Source organism: Colobus angolensis, unplaced genomic scaffold, assembly GCF_000951035.1.
Source record: "Colobus angolensis palliatus isolate OR3802 unplaced genomic scaffold, Cang.pa_1.0 Scaffold313, whole genome shotgun sequence".
NCBI classification, from domain to species: Eukaryota; Metazoa; Chordata; class Mammalia; order Primates; family Cercopithecidae; genus Colobus; species Colobus angolensis.
Window position 1 is genome coordinate 3,961,495 of NW_012116411.1, and position 23,473 is coordinate 3,984,967.

Here is a 23,473-nt window from a genome sequence, read left to right on the forward strand (position 1 = left end):
GACCTGGATCATCACGTGCCGGAGACAGACTTGCACCCCCCTGCTCTATCCTGTCTATTCTGCAGAAGAGCCTGTGTAGCTCTGTGCCCCCTGGTGTCTATAGATGCTGCACTGTTCTGTCTCAGAGCAAGGAATCTTGCTAATGGTTTTATTTGAATACACCGTTTAAAATCTGGTATGTATAATTTCTAAAATGCAGATGAATAAGTAAAATAATCTGTCCCTGTTATCTGAAACTTTTAAAATAGGAACACTGACTAGAATATTCCTTATATCAAATGGGACGTGTGAGTTTGCAGCCCATTATTTTTATATCAAGAAAATTAAGTTAAAGGGATAATAAATTACAAATGTAGAATTTGGGAATGTCCCAAATATGGGAAGAATGTAGAGAGACAGAAGCAAGTACCAAGAAAGCAGTACAAGGTTACAATAAAATCCCAGGACATGAAACTGTTCAGTGTTTTGGGGTTGCACAAAGTCTACCACGATGAAGAGCTGACCAGGTTATAACTCCCTTCTCATCAAAATTCAAATACAGCTAGATGTGAAATGTTCCACAAAATGTCAAGTCTGGTTATATAATGAATCAGTAAGCAAACTGACTTTATAAAAATTCCCTGACAGTAATGTTTGCAGAAAAATATTCCAGGCCAACTGATATTTATTCTACATAGGACTAGAAAAAAGAAAAAGCTTGTAACTTCTTTACATTCACTGTTTGCATTATTAGTAAAAATATTTATAGGACACTAACATCAAATGTTGTAATAACATTTTCTTAAATTCAAATTTATTATGGCTCTTAAGAAAATATGTGATTAGGCATCCAAGATTTTTTCAAAATGTCACAAAAACATTTTAAAATTATTCATTTGAAAGTGTTATCCAATGTTGTATACACTTTAGTTTTCAATATAAAAAGGTAACAAGATGAACAATTTATCATTTTATGTATCCATGTAGGGTGAAGAGGAAATGATGCTGAATCAGACTCCCAAACCCAAATATCTGAGTAACTGAGTCAAATATTTTCAAGCTGATTTATGTATGCCTGTGTGTATATATGTACAACTTATTATTTCAACTACCACATGATTATCTAAAAAATGATCTGAAAGTGACAAAAAAAGTGGGAGAGCTGATCGTTGTCCCAATTCTTCAAATTCAACAATTTCATCATTTCTTCTCTATTACAACACCATGCTATATTAAACATCCTACAAGTACAGAACCAGTGTTACCATTTCTTTCTTTCTTTTTTTTGGAGACAGAGTATTGCTCTGTCGCCCAGGCTTGAGTGCAGTGGCACAATCTCGGCTCACGGCAACCTCCGCCTCCTGGGTTCAAGCAATGCTCTTGTCTCAGCCTCCTTGAGTAGCTGGGACAGGCACATGCCACCACGCCTGGCTAATTTTTGTATTTTTAGTAGAGTCAGGTTTCACCATGTTGGTCAGGCTGGTCTTGAACTCCTGACCTCAGGTGATTCACCCGCCTCAACCTCCCAAAGTGCTGGGATTATTCCCATGAGCCACCACGCCCGGCCCATTTCTTTCTTTCTTTAGCAACAATAGACATTGTTCTACTTCCTGGATTCCACCATCTAAAGCTAACAGATAAGGGGAATCTGGCTTCCTCCCAAAGCAGCCATGATAAACTCCTATCAACACTGTTTTGGACAGTTGGACCCTGAAGGGTACACTCAGGAACTAACAGGAATATTTGCGGTCATTTCCAAACCCAATGCATCAGGGCCGACTTTAGAAGCATAGTCACAATTTTATGCCTCATACTGCTCAAACAAATTAGTGCTATAGTCCACTAAAGATCTTAATCAAAAGGAAATTAGAAAGGGTTTGGCCAGGGAACATTTTGAGACCCAACTAAAAACCCAAGGTTTAGTTAGTCTGATGAAAAAGTGGTCACCCAAACATTTATTTATTTTTCACTCCTGATTCTGTGAACAGGCTTCTGAAGACCAGTTTTAGTTTCTGTCCAACCTAGGACCTTATTGATTGGTGGTTAGGTCTTTTTCAGAAGGTATAACTCTTTCAATTCTGTTTTTGAAGAACTGGTGAGGCTTGTTTTCTCTGGGTGTGCTTCTTGTTCCCCCAGAATGTGTGCCATTTCCTTTGATCATCACAACAGTCCTCTGAGGTAGGCAGCAGAGGCCAACCCTCTCCTTTTTTACTGATGAGAATAAGCAGATAACTTGCCCAGGGCTTTCTTATAAGTAAAGCTATGATACTAGAACCAAACGCTCCAGTCCAAAACTTCAATTTTTTAATGTGAAAGCATCAAAAAAGGGGTGTGACTGCTACTAACAAATCTGTTGATCTGAACATTTGGATGATATAACCCACACATGAGTTACTCCCCTTTGAGGCTGGCCACAGTATCAATCCTAACCAATCTTTAGAGTTCTCTTGCAAATGATGGCCGCAAAGTTGCCCTTACCAAATATGTAACTGGCCCAACCTTGGAAACTATTTTTCTAGTGGACAAGAGAAAGGAACTAAAAAATCCACAGCTGCCTTGAAAAAGAGTGAAAATAATATTTATATTATCTTCAAGATTTTAAAGATAAGAAAAAAACACAAATTTATGTTTTCCTACATGGCACAGAAATGTAGATGACTACACTATTCAAACTAAAACTGCATGATTAGGAGTTTCATATTTAGGATATACTTAACTCCTCTTTACGATGAGTGCTTTAAATCTAACAAAAGTGATTCATCATCCTCTACTTTCACCTGAGATTTAAAAGTAACTTTTACAGGCTCAGGGGTGGGGATTTCCCTTTCTTCGTGGGCAGGATACACCGGCCTGGCTGCCTCATGTTCTGGTTCACTGAGCTCATCAGAGTAGAGCTCACTGATGGGGCCCAGAGACTCGCTCCTGGCAATGATGTCCACGCCCATCTCCCTGGCACATTCCTCACCTTCAGCCACTGTTCGGTCCTTGCCTTTCCTGAGGCTACGCACCTTAAAAGCCTCCTTTGAGGGAGCTGCATTAGAAATAGATTTCTTAAACCTCTCCCCTGACTGTCTCAGCCTCTCCCCTGACTGTCTCAGCCTCTCTCCTGACTGTCTTAGCCTCTCTCTCCTCTCCGGGGTCACTATTCTAGTTCTAATTCTGTTCACTTTCTTGTCCAAATTTTGCCGTGTCTTCTGCATGTTTTCTTTGGAAAATGCCTTCTTGATATTATCAATGCGCTCCTTGCCTGACTTCCTAAGCCTGGCAGATCTGCTTTCTTCAACATAATATTCTTCATCCGAAGAGAGATCTATTGGGGGATCAAAGACATCCTCCTCCTCCTCTTGATTGTCAGTTAGGTTTCTGTCTTTAACAACAGACAGGGATGTTGGACACCGAAACTTCTCCTGAAGGAGAGAAAAAACAAAGCATATTAGTGCTTCCTTTGCACTACAGATCAGCTCTTTTACCTTTTGGCCATGACTTGTAAATCTTTTCCATGGGCTGTTTATCCTCTGCCTGCTCCTTAAATGTTAGCATTTCTTAGGGTTTCTCTTACCTTGGCCCTTTCCTCTTCTTCATCTCCCAGGCTCACCCTGGGCAACCTTAACCACTCCATTTTTCAGATCCAATTGTAAGTAAACTCACATGTATTTTATCTTCACTTTCCTTCTCTCCTAAGATGAAGACACATGTGTGAATGATGGGCAGACTGCTCCACAGTTTGATGTAACACAGTCACCTTGAACTTACCAAGTCCAAAAATCAAGGCCCATCCACCATCCTCTCCATTTCTACTTCTTTCCCTTACCTCTCAGCACTAACACCCATCCAGGTGCCACATAAGATAGAAACTCCTGAATCATCATCCCAAATATTTCCTCTCCTTCTCATTCCATATCCAACCAGTCACCAAGCTTTGTTGGTAATACTGCCTAACAACTTGTCCGTTCCCTCCTCCTTCCTCATTCCCTCTACCAATGTCTTGATTCTGGCACTTGTCATCTCAGTCCTAACTTCTGCAATGCCTCCTTACTGATCTTTCTAACTCCAGAACATCACCTAAGTATTTTCTGAGAAATATTACTAAAGGATAGCTTTGATCACATCTTTTCTCTGCTTTAAACTTTGGAGAGCTCATCAATACTCAACGAAGAGTTCAAATTGTCCAGTATGATGAGAAGGCTCCTCAGCTTTAGCTAAACCTACTTTCCCACTCTTCCAGCCCAGAAACATACAATCACTCTCCATTCCTCAAGCACAAGATGTTTTCATCCCTCTATGTATATGTGATTTCTGGTATCTTCTTTTTTTCATAAAGACGGGGTCTTACTACATTACTCAGGCTGGAGTCGAACTCCTAGACTCAAGGAATCCTCCTGCTTCAGTCTCCCAAGTAGCTGGAACTACAGGCACACACTACCATACCCAGAAGTTTCTGACATCTTAGGTCCCCTTTCACCTCTTTTTGGCTTTGTAAATGAAATCTTTCTTCAATAATCCAAGTGTCCCCAACTTCCCCAAGTGGCTAACTCTATCTCAAATTTACACATACATCCTCTGTTTATAACATTTATCACAGTTTGAATTGAAGCTTTACTCAAAAATATGTGTCTCCCAGAGGTCTTCTCCAGATTCCTTGAAAGCAGAGATCATGTGTCTTATTTATGTTTTATGCCCAGCATCTATCAGACTGTCTTGAACATAGTAGGCATACTCAATGAATGATTATTGGATCAAACAGGTGTACACCTTCCTTCAACAAAGTGATTAAGCACCACCACAAACCAGTAAATTTTCTGGTTCTAGAAACTGTGAAGCTTCTTTGAAGACAAAAGAGTGAAAAAGCTTATATTCTCGGAGAGGGACAAACAAGTAAAATCTATATAGCACGTTAGATGGCAAGATACACACTAAGGTGAGAACTAAAGCAGGGAAGGGGAATATGCAGTGACAAGGAGGTGCTGTTTGAACTACAGTGGTCGGAAAGGCCTCACTCATATGGTGACACCTGAGCCTAGTCCTGAAGGCTGCATATAGATCTGGGAAGAACAGAGAAACAGTGGGGAGGGCTGTGTGGTGACAGCAGATTGATGAAAGGGCAAGAAGGGGAGGCAAGAGGGTAAGAGAGATAGCAGGTGGTCCAGGTCACGCAATGCTCTGTATCCAATGGTGAGGTCTAAGCATAACAGGAAGTCTTCTAAAAGCCTGGCAGGAAGCCGGGTGCAGTGGCTCATGCCTGTAATCCCAGCACTCTGGAAGGCCGAGGCAGGGGGATCACCTGAGGTCAGGTGATCAAGAGAAGTCTGGCCAACATGGCGAAATAGTCTCTACTAAAAATACAAAAATTAGCTGGGAGCGGTGGCACAAGCCTGTAATCCCATCTACTCAGGAGGCTGAGGCAGGAGAATCGCTTGAACCCAGGAGACGGAGGTTGCAGTGAGCTGAGATTGTGCCACTGCCCTCCAGCCTGGGTGACAAAGCAAGACTCCGTCTAAAAAAATGAATGAATGGTTTGCACGAGAGTAGTGCCAGGATTTGCCCCACATTATAAAAGGATCACTCTGTTGAAAACAGAGTGTAGGGGCAAGAAAAGAAGCAGGGTGAACAGGTGGAGGGCACTGAGGCAAGGGAGCACTGGGTAAGGTTGCTGACAGGGTGGGGGTGAGAAGCAGTCTGATTTGGAGCTGCTTTGAAGGCAGGAACCAACAAGATTTGCTGCTAGATCTGGATGTGGAGTGCCAGAGTGTCAAGAACGATCCTCAAGTACATGGCCTGAGCAGATGAAAGATAGATCTGCCATTAATTGAGATGGGGGAGACAGGAGGAGGAAGAGACTGGAGGGGAAGGATGGGATCTGAACACACTGTCTTGGAGACACCCACTAGCCATGCAAGCAGAGGCACTGAGCAGGCAGCTGAATAGATGAGTCTGGAATTCAGAAGAGAGGGCTGGGCTAGACATCCAAATTTACTAGTCACTGATGTAAAGATGGAATTAAAGTCATGAGACCAGATGAAAGAGATCACCAAGAAACTAAGTGAATGGATCTATGCTCTGTTTTACTCAAAACTCTTTGGCACCAAGGTGTGTTTCAGAATTCAGAATATTTCAGACTTTGGAAATAATATGATTTATTACATAACATTCCCAGCAAGATCTTGGAAGAAACATTTCTGTGGCAAAAAATATGAATATTCACACTAAGTTGGGATAAAAGCTAGAAATAGCCTCCTGCTACTTTAGGTCAGGTTTTTCTACTGAATAATTTCAGGTCAAGTTAGGTCTTGCTGTCAAATATGTTATTAAAAATATTTTTGAGAATTTTTGAACATGGGTGTTACACAGCATGGATTTTGGACTGGTAGAAGGAAGAAATGAGAAAAGAAAAAAAAAAGGACAAACAGCCAGTGAGGCAGGGGGAACTCCCAAAAAGCGTAGTAACCCCAGAAGTCCAGAGGAAAGAAGTTTCAAGGAGAAAGGGAGGGGCTGGTTAAGGTGTCTCATACCTATAATCCCAACATTTTGGGAGGCTGAGATGGGAGGATCACTTGAGGCCAAGACCAGTCCAGGCAACAAAGTGAGACCTCGTCTCTACGAAAATTTTAAAGTGTAACCAGGCAAGGTGATGCACACCTGTAGACCCTGCTACTTGGAAGGCTGAAGAGCGAAGATCGTTTGCCCCCAAGTGTTGGAGGCTGCAGTAAGCTATGACTGCACCATAGAACTCCACCCTGGGCAACAGACCAAGACCCTGTCTCTTTAAAGAGAGAAAGAGAAAGAGAAAGAGAGAGAGAGAGAGGAGGTCCAATCGTGCCAAATGTGTCAAAAGAATAAGGATGAGAATTGGATTTGGGACATGACACACACTGGAAACCTTGAGAGCCAGCCCAACCACAGCAGCTAGAGGAACCCAACTGAATAGGGAGCATTTCTCAAACTAAACAGACAAAAGCTGAAAAATTATGAGATTTTTAACTGAACCACAAGTTAAAATTTCTAAAAGAAACTGTGCCCCCACATGAGATCCAGATTAAATCTATTCAATCAAAAAATATATAAATATATACAAAACACATTTATGCATATTCCAAAACCTATCAGCCTGATAGTCAAGAAGATATCCCTGGAATCTTATTTCTTTTGATACTTATTTAAAATTAAATTCTTTGGCTATAGGATTAGAGTGTCTAGGAGCTAAAAAAAAAAGGCAGGGGTGGGCGTCTCATAACTCTCTGATGAATCAGTTAGAAGCAGTGGAAGTATTCCTCTCCTTTCCTGACACCTGCTGCAGGGAGTAGCTTCAGCAACACAATGTGGGTTGGCACGGCCTGAGAAGGTATAATTAGAAAGGGAAAGAGCCAAAAGTTAATTACTGTTAGGTAGGGGAAAAAACACAATCTTGCTGTGAAGAAATCAGATATAGCTTAGCCCAGGAATCACATACCCTCCTTTAAGTACACAACAAATAATATAAAATCAGTCTTTAAAGTAAAACAAAACAGGGGTAGAGTCACAAAAAAGTACTTGTTATGTAGATCTATTAGTTGCAACTCCAATGAGACAGAGCTATCACGAGCTAACAGACTGTTATCATTGAAGATTGTAGATGTTGAATTATAGTTGACTTCCAAATATAACTGCATCTTTTAATATAAAACTCCAGGTAAAAAGACCATTTTTGTAACAGAATAAATACTGTGCATCAGAGTACTGTGGGCTGGATTGAACATCAAAGTAATATAGCTACGGGATGTGAGGGCAAGTGGCTGCAACATCTGTCACCCCACTGATTGCCAGGGTTGATTCAGCTGATCTGGCTGGCTAAGTGGGTGTCCCCTTCCTCCCTCACTGCTCCATATGCATCCCTCTCGAAACCGCACGCTCGGTCAAAAAGGACAACCATCCACGATAGAGGAGGACTGGTCTTTGGTCAAGAGTATATGAGTAGCTGTGCTCCCCTCCTAGAACCTCCAAAGAAGCTCTCAAAGTAATATAGCTAGGGAAATTTCGAATATACAAAAGTCTGAGGCTTATTAGTGAAGATATAGTATGTTCGAAGAGAAATAATAAATGTATAAGAAATAGGTAATGTTTACTACGGCTGAATTGCTTAGTTTCAAGTTAATTTTAGCAGAAGGGGCAATCTCAATATAACCATTTATATACCTTAACTATGATGATTAATTATAACTAATTTTAACTGCCAAGAATAACCATGTGACCATGTATGCAGTGTTCTAACATCTAATGCATCTTTGAATCAGAGTTCTATGTCCATTATTCTTTTCTCTACAAGCTTTCCCATTATAAATGATAGCAATTACTTTTTGACGAACTGCTGCTTACTCTGAACAACTTAATTATACAGAATCTTCATGGCATTATTTCTTACAAGAAAAGAGATGTGCCCTAAACTAGGACCCCTCAGTTGCTTTAAATAACTGCAAAAGATCAAAGAAAAGAACAATCAGCAGTTAGTTACAGGGACTACACGGGTGAATATAGAAACATCTTAAAGTTTAAAGAAGAGTTATGTCAATGAACAGAGTCAATGGAAACTTTTCAGAAACTTCTTTGCTCTTGCTTTTGTAAATCTTAATTGGCACTTAGTCCACTGCTTTGCAGAAAGGTTCTCAGCAGTTGTGAATGCCAAATATGTTTCCTGGCCATGCGCCCATGCCAGTGGAGGGTAAGATATACCCACAATTCCAAACATCCTCAGAAGGCAAATTGAAGAATGGATACTACATTTCCCACTACACTGGAACTGGCCTCTGAAAATCAGGTGACTGATTTTTTTTTCAATTTTTCAATTTTTTTTCTTAAGACAGGTTCTCACTATCACCCAGGCTGGAGTGCAGTGGCACAATCATGGCTCACTGTAGCCTCAACCTCCCCACAGGTGACCCTCCCACCTCAGCCTCCTGAATAGCAGGGAACACAGGCACGAGACAACACACCTGGTTAACTTTTCTATTTTTGTAGAGATGGGGTTTTGCCACATTGCCCAGGCATTTTTTTTCCTCCCAAATTTTTAAGCCTATAGAAGGACTTCCAGGGACATGAAAGGAAAGGGAAATGATAAAGAACTTAAAATGGCATAGTCTGCCCTATCTACCTTTGAAATAAGCAACTCTTCACTCTCCTCCCTATTATTTTTCCTAAATAACCTACAAGCTTTTAAAAACAGACCTAAAATACCACTCTACCATCCCAGTGTAACCTTATCAGTCAAGAGAGGGCTATGAAGAATTGCCTAATGTGTAAAGAATGCCATGGGGAGTTATAGGCCACATCCCTAGTGTTTTACAAATTATCTTCTACATAATCCAACTGTGTTCCCATTTCATTTAGTTTATATTCTTCTAGTTTTTTCCTATGTATATAAGTACTCATTTTTAAAATACAGGTGTCATTTTAAAAAATAACACTTTATATGCACAGTGAACATTCCTGCACACATTCCTGATTTTATGCATAGAACAAATTCTTTGACATGAAATTTTGGGGCCAAAAAGCTTGTGAATTTTTAAATTTCTTAATACATACTACCAAATTTGCCTTTCAAAAATGTTTTATCAATTAATATTTCTACCAACAGAACATGAGTTTTTTTTCCAATTCTTAAATTAACCTCTTGGTATAGGTTTTAATAACTGCCAACAGTTAAATAAGTGAAAGTAGAATTTTATTCTTACTTGTGTTTTGTAAACTGCCTGATAATGACAGTTTCCCACTTTTCTACTGTGAAGGAATGTTCAATTTTTTTCCTTTTAACTGTAAGAGTTTTAAAAATATACCATAGATATTATGCTTTGCCATGAATATGTTCCTATTTCCAAAAATATGAGTGCCAAGCACAGAATATGGGAACTTAGCTCAATACACAATGCCACACACAAAATATTATATTAAATCACTTAAGTAAAAAGACTTTGTAATCAAACATAGGAAATTATTTATGTGACTCATACATATGTATTACTATAACAATAAGAAAAATAAGAATAATTGCCTCATTGTTCATTGGAAAATAGCTATCATTGTGATCTATATGCAAAAATTCCAACACACAAATCACATTCTGAAAAGTTTATATCTACTGTTTAGGCCTTTCCAGGCTCTCCACATAAGCGAAAAAAACCACATTGTGGAGCTACTGGTTGTCAGTTTCTTCTTTTAGAGAACAAAGAGGTGTTTTAAACTAGAGGCTTCTGAGTCTTCTTCTAGTTCTAACATTTTCAAAGTCTATGAGAGGGCACCATGCTAATAAGGCTAATATGCTGAAAGGGACTTACCAATATTAAGTTTCAAAGGCAAGAAATAGCCTAAGCTATGAGCCACAGTTCATATTACATGAAATGGCTGAGAAGCTCAAAATTCCAAAATGATAGATAGCACTTTGGTTAACCCAGAAATGGTTTTATCCTGAGATTGCTGCTAATACAGAACTCCATTGTATTAATACATACAATAGTTAAGACGTGACACTGGAAACCTCTGATATGACTTGTTGGCAATTAAAAGATGCAAGAGATTAGAATAAGCAAGCTGAACACAAGTGCAAGCTTACCTGGAATATTACCACGCGAAATTTGTTTTTCTTCATTATTTCCTCTTGTTTGACTTCAACTTTTTTAACATGAATTTGTTGCTTCTCTACCCGGGCTTTCACATCTTTAATGTGAGCACTAACTTTTCGGGTTTTCTCAAACAACTTGTTAATGATATGCCCTGTATTGCTATGTGACTGTGAAAGCTTCAACAGGTCAATCTGGACAGATTTTATGGCATTTTCCATTTCCCTGTGTCTCTCTTCTATTCTCTTCTGGCTTGCCTGCACACTGTCCACGATGGAGGCTACTTTGTCCAGCACAGTCACAATGGTAAGAGCAGCGTCTTCATCTTCTGTAACACTAGACAGGCGATTCTGGTGGATTTTATCAGCATTTGAAGCAGACCCATTATGTTCCATTTTATTTATTTCTCAGCGTAAGATGTCCTAACCACAATCAATTCTGGCACTTGGAGCAAAAAGTCAGCTTGGTAACAGGCAACAGGGTTGTTTAAAGAGTTGGAAACCCCACCCCTGGAGAACGGTCAAGTATTTATAACTACAAATACCCATATGTGACTGTTCTGCAATCTGAACCCTTGCAAAGTACCGGGGACTGTTCCAAACATGCTTCCTGACTGACTAAGGGACTCAAATAAGACTGTGTGGGTAGAAGAGGAAAGCTTTTTTAAAAAGTTCACTAAAGCCACCATGTAACTAATATTAAACCTAGAAGCCAAATGATCAAAAAAGCAAACTCCAAATGTTGGGTAAAGCTTTTGCCTTTAGATAATTTCAATCAGTATTTGTAACAGTAAAGGGGAATTCTGAACCAAAATCTGCTTTTTCTACTAATTTCATACATTAAATATACTGAAACACCAATATCAAAAAATTTAGTAAATAAACACACCAAAAGAGGCCATATAGTGAAAACATTATATTATAACATGCTTTTCCAAACAAAATATTAAAATTAATAATTTTAAACATATTTTTTAAATTCTACATGCATACTTTTGAATACCTAAACTACATGTTAAACAGCTGAATACATTCTACTCACACTTCAGATCTTTAAACACCAACAATCTATGAATATTAATCTATTACTACAGGACAAATTTGGATAGAGGTCTTGGATAAATTTTAAGCTCACTTTAAGAGCACCAATCATTAACAATCATTTTTGTATTTTATTCACAAACACTGATACGATTTGTTTATTTATGTTAAAACAAATATTTTCTTGAAAAATGAATGTGTATTAAAGTAGTTTAACTGGTAGAGTAGGCTTTATTCCAATCTGTTAAACAGCCTATTCTCACAATATCTAAATCTACTTTTCAATGATCTCTTCCATCATTACTAACATACTTGTTCAAACTGTTAGAATTATTTTTTCAAAGGGAGGAATAATCAAATTCCCCAGTCCATATATCTTATAAATATTTTACACCTAACACACACAGCTTTACAGTTCATGCGATAGGCAGTGTCTAAAAAATCAGTTACTAAATCTCAAAAACATTTAGATATCTATTTAAACACAGTGTCTTCTAGATTTTTTTTTTTGTAAGAAAAGTAATCTGTAAACATCTTTACCTTTAGTTCATGCTTGGTCATTTGCTGTGGTCATTGTGGAAGAAGTGGATATGACTTTATAACCATTTGTGAAGTAGTCCATCTTTGCAAAAATATTACATTCCATGGGTAAAGAACAAGTCTCATAATTACCATGTGGTACAAATTTGTGAAAGCAATTTCTGTATTTAAAAACATAAAACAAAGACTACTAAACAGTCCAAAACTGTCGTAGCTGAATATTCTGAATACGAGCCAACAGTACTACACTAAAAATGTCCAAAAATAAGGCCTCTGAAATAAATATTTCCATTCTTTAAAAAAAGACATAATAAATGTACATCACATGGTCAGTGTACATATAAAAGTCATCAGTTTAAACCATTCTGGATGATGTATCTGAAGTAAAATGACCTAGGTTTTGCTTCTGTCGACGTCCTCTATTGTTTTTGGGGCATTTTCTGTTGCATTAAAAAAAGAAAAAGAGAAAAATATTGTTTTGATGATTTTGTTTAGGATATTTCAAATGTTTCCAAAGTAATACACATTTTGCACACAAAGCCACATTGCAAGCAATTACATGAAAGGGAAATGAGATGGTATCTGTTGCAAGACAAGATGAAGATGAACACAATTCGGACCGCTACCTCCCCTACAAAGCTGGGAGTTGAGAGGATTAGATATGTGGCACAAGGAAAATTCATTCCCAGTGTCTATGCTACTATATATGCACCCCTGACAGATATACCACCCTTCCTCCAGCCTAGAAACTCCCTAGTCACAGTGACTGATAATATGAAACCCCTGCAGTAGAAAGGACTCTGGCCTATGTACTTTCCCTGAGCATTATGACAAGACAGCTCAAAAATGACAAGAACAGATTAGATGAAGGCAGAAATCAGGAAGAAGTGTGCTTATTAACCTCAGCTATGAATACATAGGAATATCTACTGATTTTAGACAATGACTCAAAAGAAGCTGTCCACACCCTTCTGGGCCAAACCACAGAAGCCCATAAAGCAACTGCCACACTGAAGATGGGGGACATTCTTTAACTCTGCTCTCATTTTACCATGTTTCTCAACAGCAGTACAAATCTCACTGTGTTGGAACTGCTCTTGTGCCTGCACACTAGATTGCAAACACAAGGTGCTGTGCTTTGCAATGTGGAATAAGGGGGCTGAGATGAATTCTGGGCTCTGCTAATAACTAACTGTGCAACCTCAATTCTCCTAAATGTAAAAAATAAATTAGAAGTTGGACTAGGTTCTAAAATCTCTGCCAGCAAGAAATTTACAAACTGGAAAGAAAGTCTTATAACAATGAGTACTCCTCATTTTGTTCAATTTCAAAGAGTACAGCTTTGCCTTGATTTAAAAGTGTTGACAATACTTCCATTTTGTATATGGTTTTACCTCACTAATCCTCATTTTAAAAGTATGAGGTAGATAGAGTTAGAATCATCTCCATTTCATAAATGAGAAAACTAGTTGACAGATCAAGCAACCCTCTTTTACTATCACTAACTCACCATGACCTTGGAAAAGTTCCAATTTCCTAGTGCCATGGTTTTTAAATCTATAAAATCAGGGTGTTTAGCTAAGGTGATGTTCCAGGTTCCTGCCAATCTGTCATTCTATGAGTCTGAAAACATGAGAGGAGATTCCAAGAAGAAAAGAAGAAAAACTGACTCATGCAGTCTTGATAAACAAGTCAGTGGGAACATCCTTTTAAAGAAGATTCCTCCCATGTGACAGTCGCCATGGTATATGTCAACAGCTGTCCCATAATGGACTGTGTGGGAGAGATACTTAAAAATTCAATGGAAATAAATCCATAAGTACGTATATATTCTAAATATTCTAAATCCAAGATAGCAAGACATTAAGACATTCTAGGGGAGGAAATACCATAATAAAAAGACAGGCCTCCAGGAGAAATCTGTGATAAATTCAATGAGATGACTCTTCAATCGTTAGAGACAGTGGGCAGCAAAGACACTGTGACACAGTTAGAAATACACTGTGATGTCTAAGTGGCTGTGAGGGCAACAAGGAGGGATCTGGAGTATAAACTAGAGGGTACCTACTTCAAAACGGCCTGCCAGGTAATTTTAATTGAGTAGTTGAGCATTATATCACTGAAGGACAGAGTTGGGTAAAGGACTGTTGTAAGGGGGCTTTCGTAGCTCTATAGGACCTTAGACCGAGGTACTTCTTATCTCAGGGCTTCAGTTTCCCGACTTCTCTAAATGAAGGGGTTGAACTCAAAGTTGCTTCCCATTGACTCTAACATCCTTTGATCCTCTTAAAAATGGCACTATCTGGCTGGGCACAATCCCAGCACTTTGGGAGACCGAGGCAGGCATATCACTTGAGCCTAGGAGTGGAAGACCAACCTTAGCAACATGGCCAAACCCAGTCTCTACAAAAAAAATACAAAAATTAGCCAGGCATGGTGGCGCATGCCTGTAGTCTCAGCCACTCGGGAGATTGAGGTAAGCCCAGAAGGTTGAGGTTGCAATGATCCAAGACCATGCACTGCATTCCAGCCTGAGTGACAGAGTGAGACCCTGTCTCAAATAAAGGCACTATCTCCAGGCCTCAAACATCTTCCCTTACTTTACCTTAATTTTTCTTCTGCATTCCAAATCATTTGTTACCTCACTCCTATTTAACTCTAATAATGTCTTAAATGGTCTTCCCCCTACCTCACATGTTCACTACTCCAATGAATTTTTCTGATGACTCATTAATACTCTGAAAAAATGGTTATACCAAGTCCTTTCCCTGCTCAAAAACCCTAAACTGCTACAAAATCAAGTTTGAACCCTGCTCCCATGACATGGTCATACTGGGCAAAGATGTTTCCCAAGATGACTCAACATGGAACCTTTCAGTGGAAAGAAGAATGAATGGGAATCAAACTGAATCCAAATCCAGACAATTCCACTTACTAGTTGGATGACTACAGGCAAATTACTTAACCTCTGAGTCTATACTAAATGGCTATAGCCAGTCCTGCTGTTAAATATTTTTTCCCTATCTTCTCTTCCTGTTATCATTATTTGTTACATGATTATGTCCCTACTTTGATCTATCGTCCAATTTTATATTCAGTAGTCTTGCCTAAGGGCAGATCATCTGTTCTGTGAAATAAAGCGCACTGACTTTAGTGCCTAGGTGTTATGAAAAATATCTGTTACTTGGAGCTTTTTTTTTTATCATTTCTAGATTTATCATTTCAGCTCCAGATGGCTGAGACTACTGAAGGTCTGGCTTCTATCCAGACCTTGGATAGAAGGGCCATAAATCCATTATGGCCTGCCAATATCTGTATTTGATATGCTTCAACCCTCTGCCCAGAATAATGCAGGGAAGTGGAGATATGATGCTTATGAGACTTCTGAACTGAATCTTAAAGAAAGAGGTAAGCAGGAAGAAAAGACATTAGACTGGGAAAGCACAAAGACAACACGAACTTGCTGGATTTACTCTGACTTTTCTCAGGTCCAGTTCAGTCTGACTTATGTATTTCCACTCAGTTTAGAAAAGACTCATTTTATGTCACTGCAATCCAAATAAGTCATTTAATTTATGACAAATGGTTTTATTTATAACAGAGAATTTTAAAGCTTATTACTTATTGCTGCAATCCAGAAAATGAAGTAATGTTAACACAGTGATATCACAAGAAAATTATCTTCAGCCTCTGATTTTTTCCTTTCTTACTATATTAACTGTGAGTAAAGTACATTCTTAGGGCATAAAACACCCTGCAGTTGTGCAGGGCTTAAAAATTTTCTGCATGGCTCTTCTATGTATGTGCAGGCCATTCTAGAAATTCTAAGCCAGTCATGGTGGTTCACACCTACAGTCTCAGGTACTCTGGAGGATCACTTGAGCCCAGGAATTCAAGCTCTAATTGCTACTGCACTCCAGCCCGGATGATAGAGTGATGCCCTGTCTCATAAAATAAACAATAAAAAAAAGAAAGAAAAAAAATTGCTACTAATATTATTTTCCCAGAATATAGTGCTCAAAGGCTGTATACAATTCTCAGATCCCTAAATTCCTTTATCTCATTGACTATTCTCACTCCCTCTCTGCTTGTCACCCAGATATACTTGTAAGACTGGGAATTAGTCCTTGCCTGTATTCTAAAGAAGAAAGATAGAGAGAGACCACTGAAAACCTCTGGGAACTGATCATAGGATTTTTCCTAATAGATTGGTGGCCTCAAAGCATCTATAAATAGACAGTTGCCTGCCTCTAATTTAAAGTTGATATTTCTTACATCATTACCTACCTTGTTATGCACATTACAATTGCTACTATGATGGCGATCTGTACAGCTCCAATAATTGCTGCAATAAGAACATGAGTGAGCTTTTGCCTACTTGGCACTACATAGAGAATACTAAAGTCTGTCTTTTCACAGTGCTGTCCAGTGTAGCCAGATTCACATCTGAAAAAGGAAAAATATATATATTCCTCTGAAAATTACAAATTTTGATACTCCCAAGCTTTTACATTAAAAAATACAAAATAGTAATAAAATTTAAACAGGAATAGGAAATCAAGCACTTTCCTACAATCTGGGGGGAAAATGTCATTTGTATATTTCCCTACTGTCTTTTTGATATGCCTACATAGTGCTTCTTTCATCTAAGTTATATCACATTAATTTTAAAGTTCTGAATATTGTTAATATACATCCATTTTGTTATTCTTGCTTTTGCTTTTGGTGTCAAATCTAAAAAAGTATTGCCTAATCTAAAGCCACAAAGATTTACTCCTTTTTTTCATTTTTTAAATTAAATTTGCTTAAAAATTGACAAATAAAATTACATATATTTATCATGTACAATAGGGGTCCTCAGCCCCCAGGCCACACAACAGGAGGTAAGAGGTGGGCAAGTAAGCAAAGCTTCTCTGTATTTACAGCCACTCCCCTTCACTCACATTACTACCCAAGTTCTGCCTCCTCTCAGATCATCACTGGCATTAAGATTCTCATAGGAGCACAAACCCTATTGTGAACTGCGCACACAAGGTTGACTGCTTCTTATGAGAATCTAATGCCTGATGATCTGTCACTGTCTCCCATCACCCCCAGATGGGGCTAATTGCAGGAAAAACAAGCTCAGAGCTCCCACCAATTCTACATTATGGTGAGTTGTATAATTATTTCATTATGTATTACCATGTAATAATAATAGAAACAAAGTACACAATAAATGTAATGCACTTGAATTATCCCCAAACCATCACCCCCACCCCCAACCCCCAGTCCATGGAAAAACTGTCTTCCATGAAACTAGTCCCTGGTGACAAAAGGTTGGGGACCGCTGATGTACAACATGATATTTGGAAATGTACAGACATTGTGGGATGGCTAAATCAAGCTAATTAATATATGCATTACCTCGTATAGTTATCATGTTTGTGGTGAGAACACCTAAAATCTACTTTCTTAGCATTTTTTTCAAAATAGATACATATAATTTCAAAATAGAAATACTCCATCCAGTGACTATAATATAGCTAGCTTATCTATTCCCAATTCTAAGACATGTCAGTTATTTTCAATTTTTCACAATTATAAATTAGATGTGGTAAACATCTTGGTGAATATGCACCTTTCTATAGTTAGTGTTATTCCTTAGGGCTAGGTACCTGAAAATTAGACTATTGAAAAAATAGGTATAAACATTTACAGTTCTCTGAACATAGCATCAAATTATATGCAAGACACTTTTTAGTGTATAAAATACAAACATGTAAGATGCAGGGGTAAGATGAAAATAAGTTATTAATGACAGAAACAATGTCAAGCAGTCAAGGAGGTAAGCTGTAGGTGCTAATCTTAGAAATTATCTGAATTCCAATTAAAAGTAGATAAAAAGGGAACTGCATCAGCTGATGATAATTTGACAGAGAGAAATATTTAAGACACTTAACAGACAATTTACATTTTTAAGCTGACAGCAGTGAAATGTATAAATTAGCCAGTCTTCAGTTAGAACTGATTAATAAAATATTTGAAGTACAAAAATAGTATTTATTAACGTCCCACAACTCATTAACAAAAGAATATGAGGCAGCTTATCACAAAGCACACATTAAAACAACAAAAAAGAAATGTGGGAGGAGGGAAACAGGGAAATCCAGTGGTGGTACAAGTCTACCAGTTCAGTCCCTGAGGTTCCTAGACACTTCCCAGTACATTTCACATTAGGCTCTATGCTTCCCAGAAAACAAACAAACAAACAGACAAACACAAACACAAGCAGTGAGCAGGTATATAGATCATGGAAGAGAATTGAGAGCCTAGAAATAAACCCATACATCTATGGTCAATTGATTTTGACAAGGGTGCTAAGATAACTCAATGGGGAAAGAATCGTCTCTTCAACAAATGATGCTAATTGGATAGCCACACACGAAAGGATGAAGCTAGACCTCTTCCTCGTGTCACACACAAAAATTGCCTCAAAATGGATCACAGATCTAAATGTAAGAGCTAAAACTACAAACCTCTGAAGAAAAAACATAAGATACAGTTATCATGGAAAATCGTATGGAAGTTCCTCAAAAAATTAAAAATATAACTACCATATGATCCAGCAATCTCATTACTGGGTATATAACTAAAGGAAATAAAATCAGTATGTTGAAGAAATATCTGCACTCCTATGTTTATTGCAGCACTATCACAATAGCTAAGATATGGATTCAATCTACGTGTCCATTAACAAATAAATGGATGAAATAATGAGGTATATATACAAAATGGAATACTATTCAGCCATAAAAAAGAAGGAAATCCTATCATTTGCATGGATGGACCTGCAGAGCATTATATTAAGTGAAATAAGCCAAGCACAGAAGACAAATACTGAGTGATCTAACTCATATGTGGAACCTAAAATAGTTGATCTCATAGAAGTAGAGTAGAATAGTGGTTACCAGGAACTGGGGTGGTAGGAGGTGGTTGAGGACATGTTGGTCAGGGGATACTAAATTTCAGTTAGATGGGAGGAATAAGTCCAAGAGATGTAGTGTACAACATGGTGACTATAGTTAACAATGTAGTGTATTCTTGGAAAATGCTGAGGATTTTAAGTGCTCTCACCACAAAAGTGGTAACGATGTGAGGTAATGCATATGTTAATCAGCTTGATTAGACATTTTACAATGTATATATATTTCCAAACATGATGTACATTATATATATACGTAATTTTGTCAATTTTTAAATACATTTAATTTTAAAAAGAGAATAAAACATAGGAGTAAATCTTTATCACTTTAGGTTAGGCAACAATTTCTTAGATATGACACCAAAAAGCAAAAGCAACAACAACAACAACAACAAAAGATAAATAGCACTAAATCAAAATTAAAATCTTTTGTACTTAAGGACATTATCAAGAAAGTAAAAAGACAACTCACAAAATGGAAAAAAAAGTAAGTTCCATATATCTGATAAGGGACTTATATCTAGAACATAAAAAGAACTAATACAACTCTATCATAGCCAAAAAATAAAATAAAAGAGTAAAGGAGGTATACTGACATTTCTCCAGAGAAGATATACAAATAGCCAATAAGCACATGAAAAGATGCTCAACATCATTAGCCATCATGGAAATAAAAATCAAAGCCACCATATATACCAGTTTTTATAGTTACTAAGATGGCCTAAATCAGAAAGTCAAGATAATTACAAGTGTTGACGAAGGTACTGTAGGGCATGTAAAACGGTGCAGCCACTTTAGAAAACGGTCTGGCAGTTCCTCAAAATGTTAAAAACACTGGGTTACCATTTGGCCCAGAAATTCTACCACTAAACTTTACCCAAGTGAAATTAAAACATGTTCACACACAAACTTGCAAATGATCATTCAGAGCAGCATTTTTCATAATAACCATAAAGTGGAAAGAACCTAAATTTTCATTGATTGATGATGAGCAGATTAAAAACATGTGGTGTTATCCATACAATGGAACAGTATTCGGCCACAAAAAGGAATGAAGTACTGATATACGTTATGACATGGATGAACCTGGAAAATGTTACACTAAGTGAAAAAAGCTAGACACATGAGACCCCATACTATATGGTTCCATTTACATGCACTATCCAGAATAGGTAAGGCTATAGAGATAGAAAATAAATTAGTGGATGCCTAGGGCTAGGGAGCATGAGAAGATTTGGGAGTAAAACCTAAAGGGTACGAGGTATCCTCTTGAGGAGAAGAAAATGTACCAAAATTGATTGTGGTGATGGTTGCACAACTCTGTGCATATACTAAACACCAATGGAGAAGGAAGGAAGGCAGGCAGGGAGGGAGGAAGGGAGGGAGGGAAAAGTAGTAGGACAGTTGACACAAAATACAATCTCCATAAAATAAAAACAAGTAAGTTGTTCAAAAGAAGTACAGTAATCAAACAAGTTGTTCAAAAGAAGCACAGTTGTTACTGTTATGAAACTCAAGGGAACTTAATCTCATTGTTCCTCATTTAAAGAGGGCACCTTCGAACATAAAGAACAGTATCCTCAACAACACAGCTGCAGTAAATTCTATGATATAATGAAGTCTCATGAGATTTTTAAAATAATGTCCTTCATGATAAGCTAATGGACAATAATCAAAGCTCAGTAAAATAAAAGCAGTTCCATAGGGAACTGTAACAATGTCCTAGATATGCAGCTCTCTAATGGTTTGGCTTAAGCCAAAGATTATAATCTGAGTATCAAAAAGAATGAATATGCCATATATCATCGCTGCAGTTCTCCCTGGGTATTATTTTCTCCAACTGACTTTTGGTTATACTATCTGATATGGTTTGGCTGTGACCAACTCAAATCCCATCTTGAATAATAACTCCCACAACTCCCATTATCGTGGGAGGAACCCAGTGGGAGGTGATTGAATTATGGGGGCAGGTCTTTCCTGCACTGTTCTTGTGATAGTAAATGAGTCTCATGAGATCTGACAGTTTTAAAAACAGGAGTTTCCCTGCACAGGCTCTCTCTTTGCCTGCTGCCATCCACGTAAGATGTGACTTGCTCCTCCTTGTCTTTCCCCATCACTGTGAGGCCTCCACAGCCACGTGGAACTCTAAGTCCAATTAAATCCCTTCTTTTGTAAATTGCCCAGTCTTGGGTATGTCTTTATCAGCAGTGTAAAAACAGACTAATACACTCTCCTAATACCTAGAGCACTAACTTCTAGGTTATTACTTCTTCTTCTGTTACTGATTAAAGGCAGATCCAGGGATTCAGTCCTCCACTTTCTACTTTCATTGCAAACACCTTCCACAGGCAATCCTATTCACTCCCACTGTCTCATGTGTGATACATGCATTTACCACAATTATTGAGCACCTGCTATGTGCCACCTACTGTGGTGAGCATTTGGGATGCATCAGTGAACAGAATCGATAAAGATCCCTGGCCTGCTTACCAGCTACCAGAAGAAGAGTGTCAATAAACAAAGGAAGTGAATTAAATGGTTATGTTAGAAGGTGATAGATACTATAGGGAATGTGGGGTGTGGGGTGTTAAGGGAAACTGCAAACACCAGGTATGAGCCAGGAAAATTGCAGGAAGGAAAGGCTGCAATTTTAAATAAGGCAGTCCGGGTAGGTTAAGAAATTGACATACGCCGGGCATGGTGGCTCACGCCTGTAATCCCAGCACTCTGGGAGGCCAAGGCGGGTGGATCACGAGGTCAGGAGATCGAGACCATCCTGACCAACACGGTGAAACCCTGTCTCTACTAAAAATACAAAAAATTAGCCGGGAGTGCTGGCGGGCACCTGTAGTCCCAGCTACTCGGGAGGCTGAGGCAGGAGAATGGCATGAACCCGGGAGGCAGAGCTTGCAGTGAGCCAAATTCCTGCCACTGCACTACAGCCTGGGCGACAGAGCGAGACTCCATCTCAAAGAAAAAAAAAAAAAAAGAAAGAAAGAAAGAAAAGAAAGTGACATATGAGTAAAGACTTGAAGGAGGTAAGGAGTCTGCCATGCAAACAACTGGAAGACAGCATACCAAGCAAAGGAAGAGCTAGTGCAAGTGCCCTAAGGTGGGAGTACCCACGCATGCATGGCATGCCCAAGAGCAGCAAGTGTGGCTGGAGAGAAGGGGGTGAGGGGGAGGAGAGCCAGACAGAGAGGTGAAGAAACAAAATTAAGTAGGGCCTCCTGCACTGAGTGAGATGAAGGAAACGCTGGAAGGGTTTTAGCAGAGGAATGATATGAACTGGCTTTTATTTTAAAATGCTCACTCTGCACTTTGGGAGGCCAAGGCAGGTGGATCACCTGAGGTTAGGAGTTCAAGACCAGCCCGGGCAAAATGACGAAACGGTCTATATTAAAAAATGCAAAAATCAGCCTGGCCAATGTGGTGAAACTCTGTCTCTACTAAAAATACAAAAAATAGCCGGGTGTGGTGGCGCACGCCTGTAATCCCAGCTAACTCAGGAGGCTGAGGCATGAGAATCGCTTGAACCCGGGAGGCAGAGGCTACAGTGACCTGAGATCACATCACTGCACTCCAGCCTGGGCAACAGAGTGAGACCCTGTCTCAAAAAAGGAAAAAAGAAAAAAGGCGGGGACACTCACTCTGTGTGCTGTTTTGATTATGGACTATAGAATACAATCACAGAGACTATTGCAAAAATCCCAGGGAAATACTGGCCTGCACTAGGAATAGCACTGGCAATGGTGAGAAGTAATCAAATTTTGGAGATATTCTGAAACAGAATTCCCAGCTGATTGGATAAGAAAGAGAAGACAGAGATACATCAGAGGGTATTTCGTCTGAGCAACTGAAAAGATGGAGTTGGAATCAACTGAGATGAAGAAGGTGGCAAGTAAAGCAGGTTAAGGGAGGGAGAACAGATCAGGAGATCGGCTTTAGTCCCGTTAAGATTGAGGTGTCAGACATCCATGTGGAAATGTAAAGGAGGCAGATGGATCTACGAGTTTCAAATTCAGCAGAGAAGTCTGGGATTTATGTAAATTAGGAGTTATTAGCATATGTCATGGAAAGCCCTGAGACTGGACAGAATCTCTAAAGAAAGAGGACTAGGACTAAACCCGAGTACACTACTACATTGAGAGGTCAGGGAGCAAAGGGGGAAGCAGCCAAGAAAACTGGAATGTCCAGCAAATCAGGAAAAAAACAAGAGACAGTATAATTCTTGACACCAAGTGAAGAATGCATATCACACATGAGGGGGTGATCAACTGTGTCAAATGCTACTGATCATTCAAAAGTAATTTGAGACTAAGTACTGACCACTGAATTTAGAAATGAGAACAGTCCCAGTGGAGTGT

The 23,473-nt window shown here is 38.7% G+C and overlaps 2 protein-coding genes across 2 annotated transcripts in view; both read right to left on the reverse strand.

The window, feature by feature from the left end:
* Positions 1–1,267: 1,267 nt before the first annotated feature.
* On the reverse strand, positions 1,268–11,476 carry MURC (muscle-related coiled-coil protein). Its single transcript, XM_011951021.1, has 2 exons — positions 10,556–11,476; positions 1,268–3,386 (listed from the first exon to the last, which is right to left on the reverse strand). Exons 1-2 carry the CDS (start codon positions 10,955–10,957, stop codon positions 2,703–2,705), a joined length of 1,086 nt encoding a protein of 361 aa, XP_011806411.1. The 5' UTR covers positions 10,958–11,476; the 3' UTR covers positions 1,268–2,702.
* Positions 11,463–23,473, reverse strand: part of TMEFF1 (transmembrane protein with EGF-like and two follistatin-like domains 1) — a gene marked incomplete at its 5' end in the record, with an annotated part of 100,327 nt that continues 88,316 nt past the window's right edge. The window contains 2 exons of the mRNA XM_011951030.1: positions 11,463–12,582; positions 16,430–16,588. Of these exons, the coding sequence (XP_011806420.1) occupies positions 12,498–12,582; positions 16,430–16,588 (244 nt within the window). The remainder of the gene's footprint in view (positions 12,583–16,429; positions 16,589–23,473) is intronic.

What these genes read in the sequence shown, in the direction of transcription:
- MURC (XM_011951021.1), bottom strand. Translation starts at nt 10,957, where the DNA reads ATGGAACATAATGGGTCTGCTTCAAATGCTGATAAAATCCACCAGAAT. An exon ending in TTCGCGTGGTAATATTCCAG is followed by an intron (nt 3,387 to 10,555) that starts GTAAGCTTGCAC and finishes TCTCTCCTTCAG; the next exon opens with GAGAAGTTTCGGTGTCCAAC.